Source organism: Priapulus caudatus, unplaced genomic scaffold (genome assembly GCF_000485595.1).
Source record: "Priapulus caudatus unplaced genomic scaffold, Priapulus_caudatus-5.0.1 Scaffold1382, whole genome shotgun sequence".
Taxonomy (NCBI): Eukaryota; Metazoa; Priapulida; class Priapulimorpha; order Priapulimorphida; family Priapulidae; genus Priapulus; species Priapulus caudatus.
The window spans coordinates 51,240-64,170 of record NW_014578443.1 but is presented as its reverse complement, the minus strand read 5'-3'; the positions used below and the strand labels follow the sequence as shown (position 1 = coordinate 64,170).

The 12,931-nt window shown below is 43.6% G+C and overlaps 1 protein-coding gene across 1 annotated transcript; it reads right to left on the bottom strand.

Annotated features, from left to right (window-relative positions):
- Nucleotides 1–3,950: 3,950 nt before the first annotated feature.
- LOC106816449 lies at nucleotides 3,951–4,760 on the bottom strand. The gene has a single exon (XM_014821069.1). It carries the CDS (start codon nucleotides 4,758–4,760, stop codon nucleotides 3,951–3,953), a length of 810 nt encoding a protein of 269 aa, XP_014676555.1.
- Between the last annotated feature and the right edge of the window lie 8,171 nt (nucleotides 4,761–12,931).

The window sequence follows — 12,931 nt, the reverse complement described above, 5'->3', positions numbered from 1 at the left end:
CCATGGCACTAAACCATGCATGGGTGTGTGCTTGCACTCAGGGATGTGAGCTGTGATCGAGGCCTATTGAGAACTGCATATTAGATCTGAAAAAACAAATCAATATTAGAGTCTTGCAGAGGCTATGGTGTGATTTCTTCGTGTAGTACCGACATACCAAGAAGAAAATATAACTGTCTATTCATTAAAAGTTAGCTATATTGCATTCAATTAAGGTATCAAATTTTTGTGGTACATTTACATGTAATAAAGAGAAGAGAAACAGTAAAGAGTGTGAAGAGAAACAAAATTGAACAGTGCAATATTCTCCCATAGGAATTATTGTGTAAAGGTAATATTTTGAGCAAAATGGCATCGTGAAACGAGACAAATACTAATTAGAAAGAAATCGAGCATCAGAAATGCTTACGACATTGGCAAAAAATTAAAGCTTACTTACTTCTCCCGTCGCAGCTCCCACACTCCGCCGCTTCCTTCCTCCGTCGCGGTCGGCAGCATATTTTAGCCATTTCTTAATAACTGCCTCGATCTCTGCAATCATAGCCGTTTGTGTTGAAGCGTTGTCATAGCCCAATCAGTCAGTTTTACCGCTTCTATAGTGTTCGCATCTATCGAGACACCCGGTATAGTCTTTTAGATAATTGCTCAGCGCCCCCGACGATCATGGTTTTAAAAGAATAAAAAAACTTAAATTAGACGTAATTTTCTAAAAATAGAAAAGACGATTGGGTATCAAAAATAGTTATAAGATTTTAGAAAGATGCAGACGAGAAATTGATCTCAAGATGCTCGCCAATAGCAAAGTCGCTATAGATATGATGACGTACGTCATTAAACTTTACAAGATTTTTAAACGGGGTAAAACCGCGCAACTTTGGTACGTGGAGTTATAAAATTTGTTTACGAAATCGTCAATGCGAAAGTTAAAGTCGTGTGCGTTTTTGACGGTGTGAATAAACCTCCGGAAAAGAGAAAATGCGTTCGCCGGAAGAAACGAAACGAAACTTTTAGAAGATTTAAAACTGTTTCAAGCGGGGAAACTTTCGCAACTGCAAATGCGTTATCTGACGATTTTGATTAGTAAAATTCTAACCGCCGAGGCTGGTAGCAGCTTACTTCGGTAGGCACGAAAATAGCCGGTGCGATTCACGGATGCCGCGAGCTCGGCGGGTTGGACATGTGGTACTGCTTGTCAGTAGGTAAGTATCTGCATGATGGCTGTATCACATATACCTCACCCCTCCAGTGAATCTCTATTTCCAGCCATCGGCCGTATCTGACTCACGGCACAACCGACCATTTCTGTTAAGATTCCTTCCACCTGAATTTGTATGTCCATTTTATCTATCGTAATTTGTCTCACTGGGGCATGTTTCATTTTCTTTAGCGAATGGTTTGGTATCAAATATCGCAATCCCCCGAACTTGGTGCCGCATGGTTGTTTACACAATGTGTCACAGGATGCTGAAACTATCAGTGACCTCCCTATAGACTCCATGTCTGTATGGCCACCATACTGGTACCAAATGATTCTAGAATCAAGTGAGACGTCGTCATTAAACTCGTACCGTTTTTGACCACATTTCAGAACTCTTTTCTGATGTGTGTTTTCACTAAGCAATTTGATCCTCACGTCATTAAAAGATGTATGGTGAACAACATCTATGGGTTTCACAATTGTAATTGGGATTCCTGAGTCTTCCTCTCGCAATACTGCTAATCGCAACCCAGATGTGACAAGCTCATACAATGTGCACTCATTCAAAGGTTCCCAGCTAAGATAACAGAAATTTGTAAGATGACAATCAAATGTACATTTACCGCATTGCATGCCCGACCAGTCATTGTCGTGAGAGCTCGAATTAACAACATACGTCTGCCTATTTAGAAGTTTTGATGTTTTGGCAAAATCGATGTCATAACCACCCCCTCCGCACTTGTAATCACACATCTTTTCGAGGTTAAAGTAGTCTACACCAACGTACAAACCAACCAGTGTAATATCACGAGTCATGTTTAGAAACTTTAGCTGTTTTAAAGTGGACCTAGATCGACTTGAAGTATTAGAATTCCATCAAATACAATCGCCGGTAGTAGCTGTCATATCACCTTGAGTGAGATTAACAACCCTTTGATGTTCGTAGTATCGCTTGCCAACGATCGAAGATGTTAGAGACCGAGAACATTCCATCTCACCCCACGCTTGGTGCGCGCAAAGTAGAATTAAGAATGCCATAACCATCACGCGCGCATCCACACCAACAATAATTATGCCCAATATAATTAGTCCTGTAACAGCATACGAAGTCACGTACTTTCGTCGAACCAAACTGGCAAACCTCTCAGCTTTCTTCTTGACATTGGTGTACTCATCTACAACACGATCCTGAATGTTCCTAACACTGCGATTTTTTCTTTTGCTGGTTTTTTCTTCTTCCAAAGCAAGCATCACATCAACAGCTTTTTGATAGTGGCTACTGAATTGTATAGAACATTTCCTACAAAACAGTTTGGCATCATGGGTGTACTCCACCCAGTAACTGTACCCTGGGTAAATTCTCATGCACTCCATTCCTAATGAGATGTCTGTTGTGTTAAGAAAAGGTGCTCTGGTGCACCGTGTATTATTGTATTTACTAGCACACCAACCTTTGGACCCCTCAGGACAAGTATTAGCTGAGCGACGTATATCGAAGTCATGAACTCTGAATCTTGCAACACATGTTTGTGGATACTGTGTTACAGTTACGCCATAAGAAGGCAAAGCAAAACAAGCAACAATAACTAATATGACTGTAATGATGACTGGAAAACCCATATAACTGAACAAAAAGAAAATCACTAAGAGAACCGCGGAGTTTATGTAGGGATTCCAAGCGGCAAATTCTAACTTCAAAGAGTGCGCTAATTTTCTTATACCCGTCAGATAATAGTTGCTGTCATACCCAGACAATTCCTCTACCCTGGAGTCAAGCCATTCTACCATTTTTTTACTATGCGAAAGGAGATCTTCTTCTATGGAAGATCGACTCTGCAAACCACAAGTATGCGAATGTGAGCCATCTAGGTGACTGTACAGAAGCAAGTTGATACCTCCGTCTTTTGTACACTGCTTACTAAGCTCACAAATATTGCGCCACGTCTCTGAAGTTAGCCTTGTCATCCTACAGTGTATTATATCACATGAAACACAAGCAACCATGTCCGAAGTGCCATTACACCTCGTAGTGAAACTCCGCAAAGCGTTGTAAGCAATATTAATATGAGTAGAGTTATTGTCAGCTACTATTATCCTAGTGCAACGCTCTGCTGAAGCCTGTGTGATAGTAACAAGGTTGAGAATCAAAATAGCCATTAACATTGTCCTCAAGAAGAAGATCTCCCTCACAGTGAAGCATGTATTAAGGCCATTTAACTTGCATGCACCGATAGCTATTTCCACACCACACAAACGACTAGCCTTTCTTGTGGAAGTTGACCTGTAAACTATAGTGTTGCTTGCCGGTTGGGAGCGCGTGGAATATCTCTGGTAGCCACCTCCACGTTGTCTTGCGGCGTTGCAATGGTCCTCACTGCATTCCTTTCCTCCCTACAGCTCTTTTTCCCTGTAGAGGGTGCTGCCGGCGTCTGTCGTATTCCGTATTGACCCTCCTCGCCGGTTTCTGTGGCGTCAGGAGGCGCTGTGTGTGTTAGGTGTGTATTGTGTTGCATACCTGAGGTACTCCCATTTCTTCCCTTTGCATTGCCAGCTGGCTCGACATACAGTGGTTTATCGGGTACGCTGGTGTCGCCCTGGCGTGCAGATGGTCTAGGTGCCTTGGTCACTACGTTGATGTTCGAGCTCGGTGCAAAACCGCCTCCCTCCTGTTCCAGCTGATCCATTTCCCTGGTATTACCTCTGGTTGGTATATCACATTTCCATTTACGACCCAATCCACTGCCTTTTCCGCTTACACCAGTGAGACTATAGCGGCAGGCACAACTGATGATGAATAGTAACATGCCCCTGAGACGCTTGATGATACAGCTGCAACCAAGTTGTCTATGGTGTGAAACATCTCATTGCACGACGGGTTGCTCTTCGCGGCTTTCTTCATACTGAAGGGAACCAAGACCCCCTCAACCATGATATCCTTACCGTACGTACACACAGAATCAGATATCCATGTTTCCTCTAGCTTCAGGTTGTGTCCAAATCCCATAAATGTGCTCCTCAGGTCCTGTAAGATACCTCTTACCTTTCTCTCTATCGCGAGGCGAGACCCATCAGTCAGTTTTCCATCCACCATTTCTTCAGCTGGAAAATCTGGATTAAGACATTGTTCCCTTGTCCAAGTATTTGGGATTTTGTATCCATACCTGGACAGTACCATGTCAAATATGATTGTAGAGAATATCGTCCATTGATATTGGGCCAAGCCTTCTAATCCTCCTCGCTGCCCGATGTGACAGTGTTCCCCATAATCCATCTCAGACGTCTCTCTGTAAAGTGAGCATTTTCCATGCCTCTCAGGGAATACCACGTCATGAAAGCCGTCAGCTAGGTACACAACTGACTCGGAAAAGATCTTGTGTGTCGACTGGAATAGATACCGGTATCCACATAGCTCGTCCATCCTCTTGCCTAGTATTTTTATGTACTCACCTCGATTCATATTCCCCCACGATTGAAAGTCTACTGATATAGTTGCAAAAACATGGTCCCCTATTGGACATTGCTGAAATGAGACCTTCTTCTTCTTTGTCTCTTCAGACTTCATGGTTATATCAGAGAATAGTGGTGAAAATCTTTTAGCTGTTCTCTCCCTAAATACTTGTAGTGTTCTCATTTTGTGTGTCATCACGGCAAACATCCGCGGGATGTCTTTTAATTCCTTTTCTTTAGGCTTTACACCAATGACTAAGTCATCATTGGATATCCTTCCTTCCTCAAGGTCTGCTATTATTTCAGGGAGTGATATGAATGGGGTGGTGATGTAATGCAAAAGCAACCTTCCTGGTTGTGTTGTCATATCCCCTGCATGCTGCGAATATTTCTGTCGATTTGTAAGGGGACATTTTTGACCAGTACACATCTATGTACATGAAGTGATTTGCTAAAATGGGTAGTTTCCAGTTTGTCATTTCTATCAACGAGGCATATAATTTAATTACATGTGACTCTGATGGGTTTGAACCTTTGCACACAGATAGGAAGGCCTCGATAATGTTATTTGCTCTTGTTGCGCTGTCCCCTCTTCCTCCATGCTCAGCGTCACATATGACATTATATTCCCCATTTTCCGGTATAAATTCCCTCAGGTAACAAACTGTCCGTTGTCTTGTTAAATCTGAGATCTGGGATCTGAGTCCTTCTACTCCCATGGCTATTCTTGTATACCTTTTTACTTCTGGGATCGCTGATGGAAACACGCTTGCTAGCGCATCCTCGGCACTCATCTCCGCGCTTATCAATGTGTTGAAGCATATTTTAGTCTGTGTTAGTTCGGGATCTACTCTGAGCCTATGCCTTATGAATAGCGAGGAGCAGCCTCCTGATCCATCTCCTAAGGCGAATAAAAATTTCATCGTGCTTCCTTGATCAGTCATTTTCTTGTAAAGCTGCACCCACTAATAACTCGATGAGGTTGCACCGATAGGTTTCCAGAGGTCATTCAGCCCTCGCAGGAGATCACTTGTGGGTCTTTCTTTGGACGGTGCCACTAACTCTTTGTTTGGTATTATGTCTCTGATCCCAATCCTGATCATGTGTACTGGGTCCTCTGCTAGATTTATGTTGATACTCCCATCTTTGAGCGGGTCTGATTGTTTCATCATATCTTCTGTCTCTTTTTGGGTTTCTTCCCAGTCTATTGATTTTATCAACATGCCTAACCCACCTGGATAGACTGATGCCACGTGCCTGAATAACCCAATGAGGTAGTTTCGCAATCCCATATCAGAGATGTTCAAGTAGTCCTCTAAGCACATTCCCAGTTTTGCTTTTTCTAGGTACATAGATGAGTTTATGTTTAGTACTGTCCATGCCCTGACGAAGATTCTGTCTAGCTTCTCATTAGTCCCCATTGATAAGATGAAGAAATAACTCATTATGTGTCCGACTTCTTTCATGGTGAGAATTCCCTCGATGGACAGTATCGCCTTATTTACTGGTTTGATCTCATCAGCCTTCCATTTTTCATAAAGGCTTAGGAACGCGGAATACCCCGCTTTTCTAGTTTCCTGTGGTGTTGTTGGTATGGATGCTGGCAGATATGGGAGTAGGTGTGCAGCTATCATTTTTCCTCTGTAGAGGTTAGACACGATTAGTCTCGTGAAGAAGAGTTCAATGGACGCTGAGTTTTCAGCGAGGGCATCTAGAAATGCTTGATCGAGGTATCCTATGATCTTCTTCTTCGTTACGTCTTCTCTGGGCGTCAGTTGTTTTGAGAGATATCTCGTTGATGACCAGATCTTCTTGGATAGAATGTACAACATCCCTCCTAGGAGGTAGGATGTTGGGTTGGTCGGTAAGAAGACGTTGTGTTTTATTCCTCCCCTTCCTAGGAACTCAAATGAGGAGCTCTGAGTGTGTGAGTCGCATATGCCCATTTCCAAGAACCCAGCGGACTGGGATCCTATCCTCTCAAGTTGACTTTCTCCTAGTTCGGCCACACTATATGAGGGTCTCAGCCTTATCAGCGGGATGGTCCCTCTATTTATGCTGTCTCTACCAAGGATTAATTCTTTTGGCGCCTTGACTACCGGAACCCGATTTCATCCTATCTCTAGTGGGATCTCATTTATCTCGACCAGGCAGTCTTCACAACCTATGTGGAAGTGGTAAGCAGAACAGAATCTGCTGTTTACACTGTGATGATGCGCCATTTCAGAGCCAACAATCATTACCTCTTGAAAGAATATCGGGAAGTTCTTTCCCTCTGCGGATAAGCTTCCTAGAGGGTTGGTGGAAATACTCATATTCGTTCGTTTGGTTGAATTTGTGGACGCATAGCAGGATCTGTCCATGCTCATTGTGAATATTCTGTGGTGTATAGTCCCGGAGAACTGTGCGTCCAGGATTACGATCTCCTCTAAGGGTATCGAGGATACTGATTTGTATATCTTGTTTATCAATTTGCGTAAGTTGGATTCTTCTAGAGTTATTCTATCCCTTATTTGTAACATGGCCATTTGGGCCGAGAGTCTTGATTCTCCCTTGGTTACTCTGATATTCGACAACACACGCGATTTGTCTTCTGTCCCACTCCCGATGTATGGCAAGTTGGGGCCAGCCCTCCAGTTTAAGAGATGTTGGTTAGTTATATACTCCAATATCTGTATAAGCATATGGGGAGTTTCTCCTTCTTCACAGTAAGAGCACCTCCCATCGAGCAGAGGTTCAAAGTTGGAAAATAACTCGAATGGTGATGCTGTGGTCACCCCATGAAGATGATCTAGCTTCCATGAATCTTGCCTCCATTTGATTGCTCGCTGTGTTGAGCAGCACCAAATTCCATTGAGTTCCTCCAACGTAATTCTCCACATCAAGTAGTTTACTCGTCGTTGTTCGTTGCTTATTACAATTTCCCCCACACTTTCTCCATGTTGTTCAAGAGCTACAACATTTAGCGTTGCAGATTTCTCAAATTTACTCATAATCATGTCACTGATCCTCCTTGGTGTGGCATCATTTATGATCTTCGCCACTTTTGGATTGAATGGTTTCATCTCCAGTAGCGCTTCAGTTATCTGGCTTTGCTCTATTTCTGTTCCCGTTATGAGTGCGCGCAGCAACCTGTTCTTGACAAAGGTTGGTTCTTTTAGGGACTCCTTAACGAATATTCGGAGGGCATTCTTCAAAGTTGGTGAATTTACGATGTTCACAGCGAGGGGATCCTCTAGGAGCATCTCTAGGTCCACCTCGGTTGAAGAAGGAACGTTTAAGAGTCTTTTAACAGACTTCTGCAGCATCAGAGGCTCTTTATGAGTTATTATCTTTTTAGCTAGAGCTAACCCCCTTTCCACCGCCAATTGAGCTAAGTCCGCCCATATTGTAGGTGTCTGGAGTGACTTAGGTAAGATATCGACTAACGATCTCGTAAGATTCACCGACGACTCATGAAAATAGAATGTGGGTAAGGTAAGGTCAGCCGAATGAGCACTACAACCCGATTGCAGTGATACAAGCTGACGTGATGCTATTTGAATGTCCGTAATAGTGGGAGCCTGCTCATTGGTAGTCGGACATGACACTGTTAACCGAAACGTCTTCGCCGGTGACAGAAGCCAGTGACCATAACCAATATACGTGATCAGATGCTTCGGGTTAGCACACATCTTGACCCTCCTTTGGCAATAGGTTTGTATGTGCTCGGCTTGCCTTAAAAATAACGCCACTAAACAATCCTTGGACCCCCTAACATAATAGATTTCAGATTCGGCTTGGCAAATGTTATGGGTTCGTGAAGGCACTTACGTACTAGGTTTGGCTCAGGATAAAAATAACGTGTCTTATCCTGCGCAAATGCAACGTATTCCTTATCTAACACATAATACACGTGCGCTTGGGTGTCATTAATGTATTGAGGTGCGGGCAATACTTGAAAAATGTTGAAAATCTGGCCGACATGTTTAAGTGGTAGAAACGTGAGTATATGGAACGAATTTTCGACTGGTATAACTATGGTCTGCAATAGACTGTAGTAATACAAAATAGTGTCATCTAATGCTTTCGGCATTGCCAGATAATTTGGAATAACCTGCTTAATACTCTGTAGAATACTTAATAAATGCGTTGGTGGTACGAGTGAAATCGGTAATTGGCCCGTAAGGCAACTGGTTAACGAATGTTCCAGGTCTGCGACAATATTCGTGACGTCTTGTAAGATCAACATCATCATGTCAATTGTTGTCTGTAGCCTAATTATGGCTGCCGTTCTAGTATTAAGAGTAATAGTCAAAGTTAGTAGCTGGTCGTTTATACTATTGACAAACTGTCGCATCGTCTCAACGCCATCGATTAGTTCGTTTAGCGTATCGTGATTTAATTTAACCTGTGTCTTTGTCAGATTAAAAACGGTCAATGAATCTTCTATGGCATGTTGAAATGCACCTTGAGTAATCTCAAACCCAGATAGTCTCGCTTGCAAGTCATTCAAATCATCTTCCGTCGCTACCCCATACAAGGCCTTTTGAAAGCGGCCGATAAACGGTAATAATGATCGCTGAAAAGCGATGCCGCGTCGTAGCAAACATAGACGTTAACCCCTCAATGCGCTCTGATAGCCTGTGATAGCGCTGCCTAAAATCAGCCACATGCTTCTTTATAAATACTTCAATAATTTCACGAAACTGCTCGTTGTTTGCGTTGATCTGTTGTTGCTGTTGCATTCGCACTGTGTTGTTTAGCCATAACGGTGTTGGTGTTGTTGTAACATTCGGGTGCAACCATTTGCTAAACACTTTTCTCAATGAGGGAACATTTTGTCTCGACATGCCATCTCTGTCACTGGTAATAGGCGCTCGTGCCGCCGCTGGCGGGGACCGCTTGGTGCGTTGGTTAAACAAATACTCTATCTGGTCATCAATTCCCCTCATATAATTCTTCACAAGCGATAAGTCTAACGTAAACACGATTGTCCAACTACTCTGCGTTATCGCGAGCGTCCCTTTAGGTACGAACACTTCTCCTTTTATCAACGTCATCGTGAGCACCAAAGTCGCTACACACAGTCCATACCTGTAATGAAACGAAAGATTATTGAGCTGACGTCTGTCTACTTAGCCATGTGACACCCCTTCTCCTGGATCTGCCTGTGTCTGCAAAGGAACAGGTTATTTATTAGAAGTTAATGGTGTTTCACTACCGCTCTATATCGTATCCCCTAGACGCCCTGTTCTTCCACGGAATGACTGCCTGCGCTTTTGCTGCTCCTCCACGTGATACCTAGAGAGAGACCAAACCAAAAAGATAACCATATTGTTGTTACCACGTTATGCCGTGTGCCATGTGTGCAGATCTCCTTATGTGTAACGTGGTCGACCATAATGTCCTTGGGTCCTTAAGACATCATTGCCTGTCGCTTGTTGCTTGCCTCGCCTTCCCACTTACGTAGTCCTTGATCAGAGGTCTCGAAGTGGGCGCTTGACGTAGATGTTTACTGCAACTGCGCTGGTACTAACCTTGCTAACGGTAAGAGATCGCTATCGCTATAGCTACTCTGGGATGAAGACCTTTGTTTGGGCGGCATGGCTTCTTCCTCCGACTCAGAATCTTTCCTTGGGACGTAAGTGTCACTCATTGTAGGGTAGGCTAGTGTTGCCTGTCTCCGTGGCTGCTTCCTAGTGGCCCCTGTCGCTACACGCTCCCTAGGCGTGGCTTTCTTCGTGGCTCCTGGTATGGCTTCAGTTTCAATTTCCTCTGCGGCTTCCTTTGTGGGTCGGGTCGTGACTTCTCCTCGCGGTTGATCCCAACTTAACCATGGATAAGCCGCCCGCATGTTATCTACATGTGCGATGACCTGACGATGCGTCGTCTCGTGTTGTAACAGAAATTTCTTAGGTGTTATTATTTTGGTTACCGTATAATACGCTTTCCACGCACTATTTAGCTTGTGACTTGTCTCGGGCTTCAATACTGGATCGTGGTAGAATACCGGATCTCCCACTTTGAACTCCTGACGCCTTGCTCGCTTGTCGTAGAGCTTCTTGTTATGGCTTCTCATCTCTTGTGTTGCCGTTCGCATGTGCGCAAACGCATGGTGGAACCTCTCCAGTGCTTGCGAAATCGGCTCCTCGTCGTAAGATTTCCTTCTTGGTAATAACAAATTATCCATAGGTAATACCGGTGGTCGACCGTACAACAAATAGAAAGGACTATGATGCGACGTGCTATGAATAGCAGACCGATATGCTAACAGCAGTGGTGGCAACAACAGGTCCCATGATGTTTGCGTGGCGTCCACATAGTGCGAAAGCATTGCGTTCAGAACCCTGTGGAAACCCTGTTCGTTTGCCCCATTAGAAGCGGGATGATATGGTGCGCACGTTACGGCCTTTATTTGGAAATGCTCCGTCACTTTATCCATTATTTTATTGCAAAACTCCGTGCCATTATCCGAAAGCAGAATCCTCGGACATCCATGTCTCGGGATTATCTCATTAATGATCAGGTTAGCTATGGTTTCAGCCGATTTATCAGGAACTGGACAAATTTCCGGCCAACTGGTAAACAAATCATGAAAATGAATTAAGTATCGATTACCACACGGTGTCATGGGATATTGACATGTGTCCACCGCTACCACTTCAAATGGTGCTTCGGGCATCGGTGCCGCTGCTAATGGTGAACGTACATAGATTAGCTTGCGTGATTTACAGATAATGCAACTGCGCACATAATCGATAATTGTTGAATACATTTTCGGCCAATAATATCTTTCTTTAATCCTCGCATATGTCTTAGCAAAGCCTAAATGTGCACTATAAATATCATCGTGATGATACGCCGTTATTACCGTCTGATAGTGCTGTGGCACTACTAGCTGTACGCTAGGTTCCGTGGTCGCTGTTGCCTCTGTGATATGCTGTAATAAGTCGTCCGAAATCATGTAATTAGTAAGCATATTTAAATCCTTAATTGCAGCATTGTGCTTATTTCAACATTACATTTTCTTCCTTTCCTCCACATATGAAGTCATAGAAGAAGGGGACTAATGTCAGTAACTCTTCTAATTTCATCCATGCTCCTGTGGCAGCTTACACAACTCGGAGTCCAGATATGAGGGGATCTGAGAGACAGAGTACTTGTGGCATAGTATCATCTACAGATACTTGACTAGACATCCAGATCTCGTGAGCTGTCGGTGACCCTTGAGGTTTTCTTTTCCAGCTGGTTGTACTTGTCTCCTGCAACGGTGTGTCTGATTTTTTGTTCATTTCTTTGACGGCATGTCTTACTTGTCGCGGTGTGGTGCGAATGCTAATTTTTGCTAACCTGATCAGAGTGTACTCCATCTCCGTTAGCTGTGCATCTGGAGCTTTTAACAGCATTTTTTGCTTGTTTGTCAACAACACAGTCTGAATTTCTCCTCCCTTCAACGCGGATAGAAACGGACCTGAGTTCCCCAGTTCATCTATTATGTGGAGGTATGCCCCGTCCATCACTGTCTTGGGTTTTTGGAGAAATGCTGCCTGGCGGTGATATGAACTTTCTACTCCAGCTCCACGTTCAACCCCTTTGCTGATTCCAGCTAGGTAAGCCCATCCGACAACATTGTGAGGGATGCTTACAGGGAACAAGGAACTCTCTACACTTTCTTGGTCTTCATTGACATTCATTGGGCTAAAAAGGGATCCTTGGGCAAACCCAATATGGAAACTTCTTTCAGCCTCGGGAAGTCCCTCCCAATCTCCTTCTTTCAGGTCTATCTCGGTTGTAGTATTGCACCATTCTAGGGGATGTTCTATCATTAGGGAGATTACATTTGCAGAAGAGGGAGGATTCTACGGTTCTCGGGATTCTAGCGTAATTTCTTCGATCTCGCGTACACAATCTCCACATGAGAAGTGGAAGCAGAAGATCCGGTGATTTGTTGAGTCATTGTAAATTTTCTCTACTGCAACTAGCTGACTGTACAGCATTAGAGACTGATACATGAAGTCGTTGTTTACATCTCTCATCTGATGGAGTGAGTCTGTGGTGACAGATAAGTATGATAATAGTTTAGGACTGATGGAGGCAAATCCTCCTGCACTCTGTCTGCTGCTACCGAATCTATGTAGAGCAGATCCTGTTCTAGAGAACCCTGATTGTAATTCTGTCCAATCTATTCCAGTGAGAGAGTTTTAGTTGTTGTATATAGATCGACCAAGATTTGAGTCCATGTCGACGAACCAGTTAATAGATGTTCTCAATTTTGTGGCTTTTTTCATCAGTGTTTCATCCATC

Coding starts and splice junctions, on each gene's coding strand:
- LOC106816449 (XM_014821069.1), bottom strand. CDS start 4,760: ATGAAGTCTGAAGAGACAAAGAAGAAGAAGGTCTCATTTCAGCAATGT.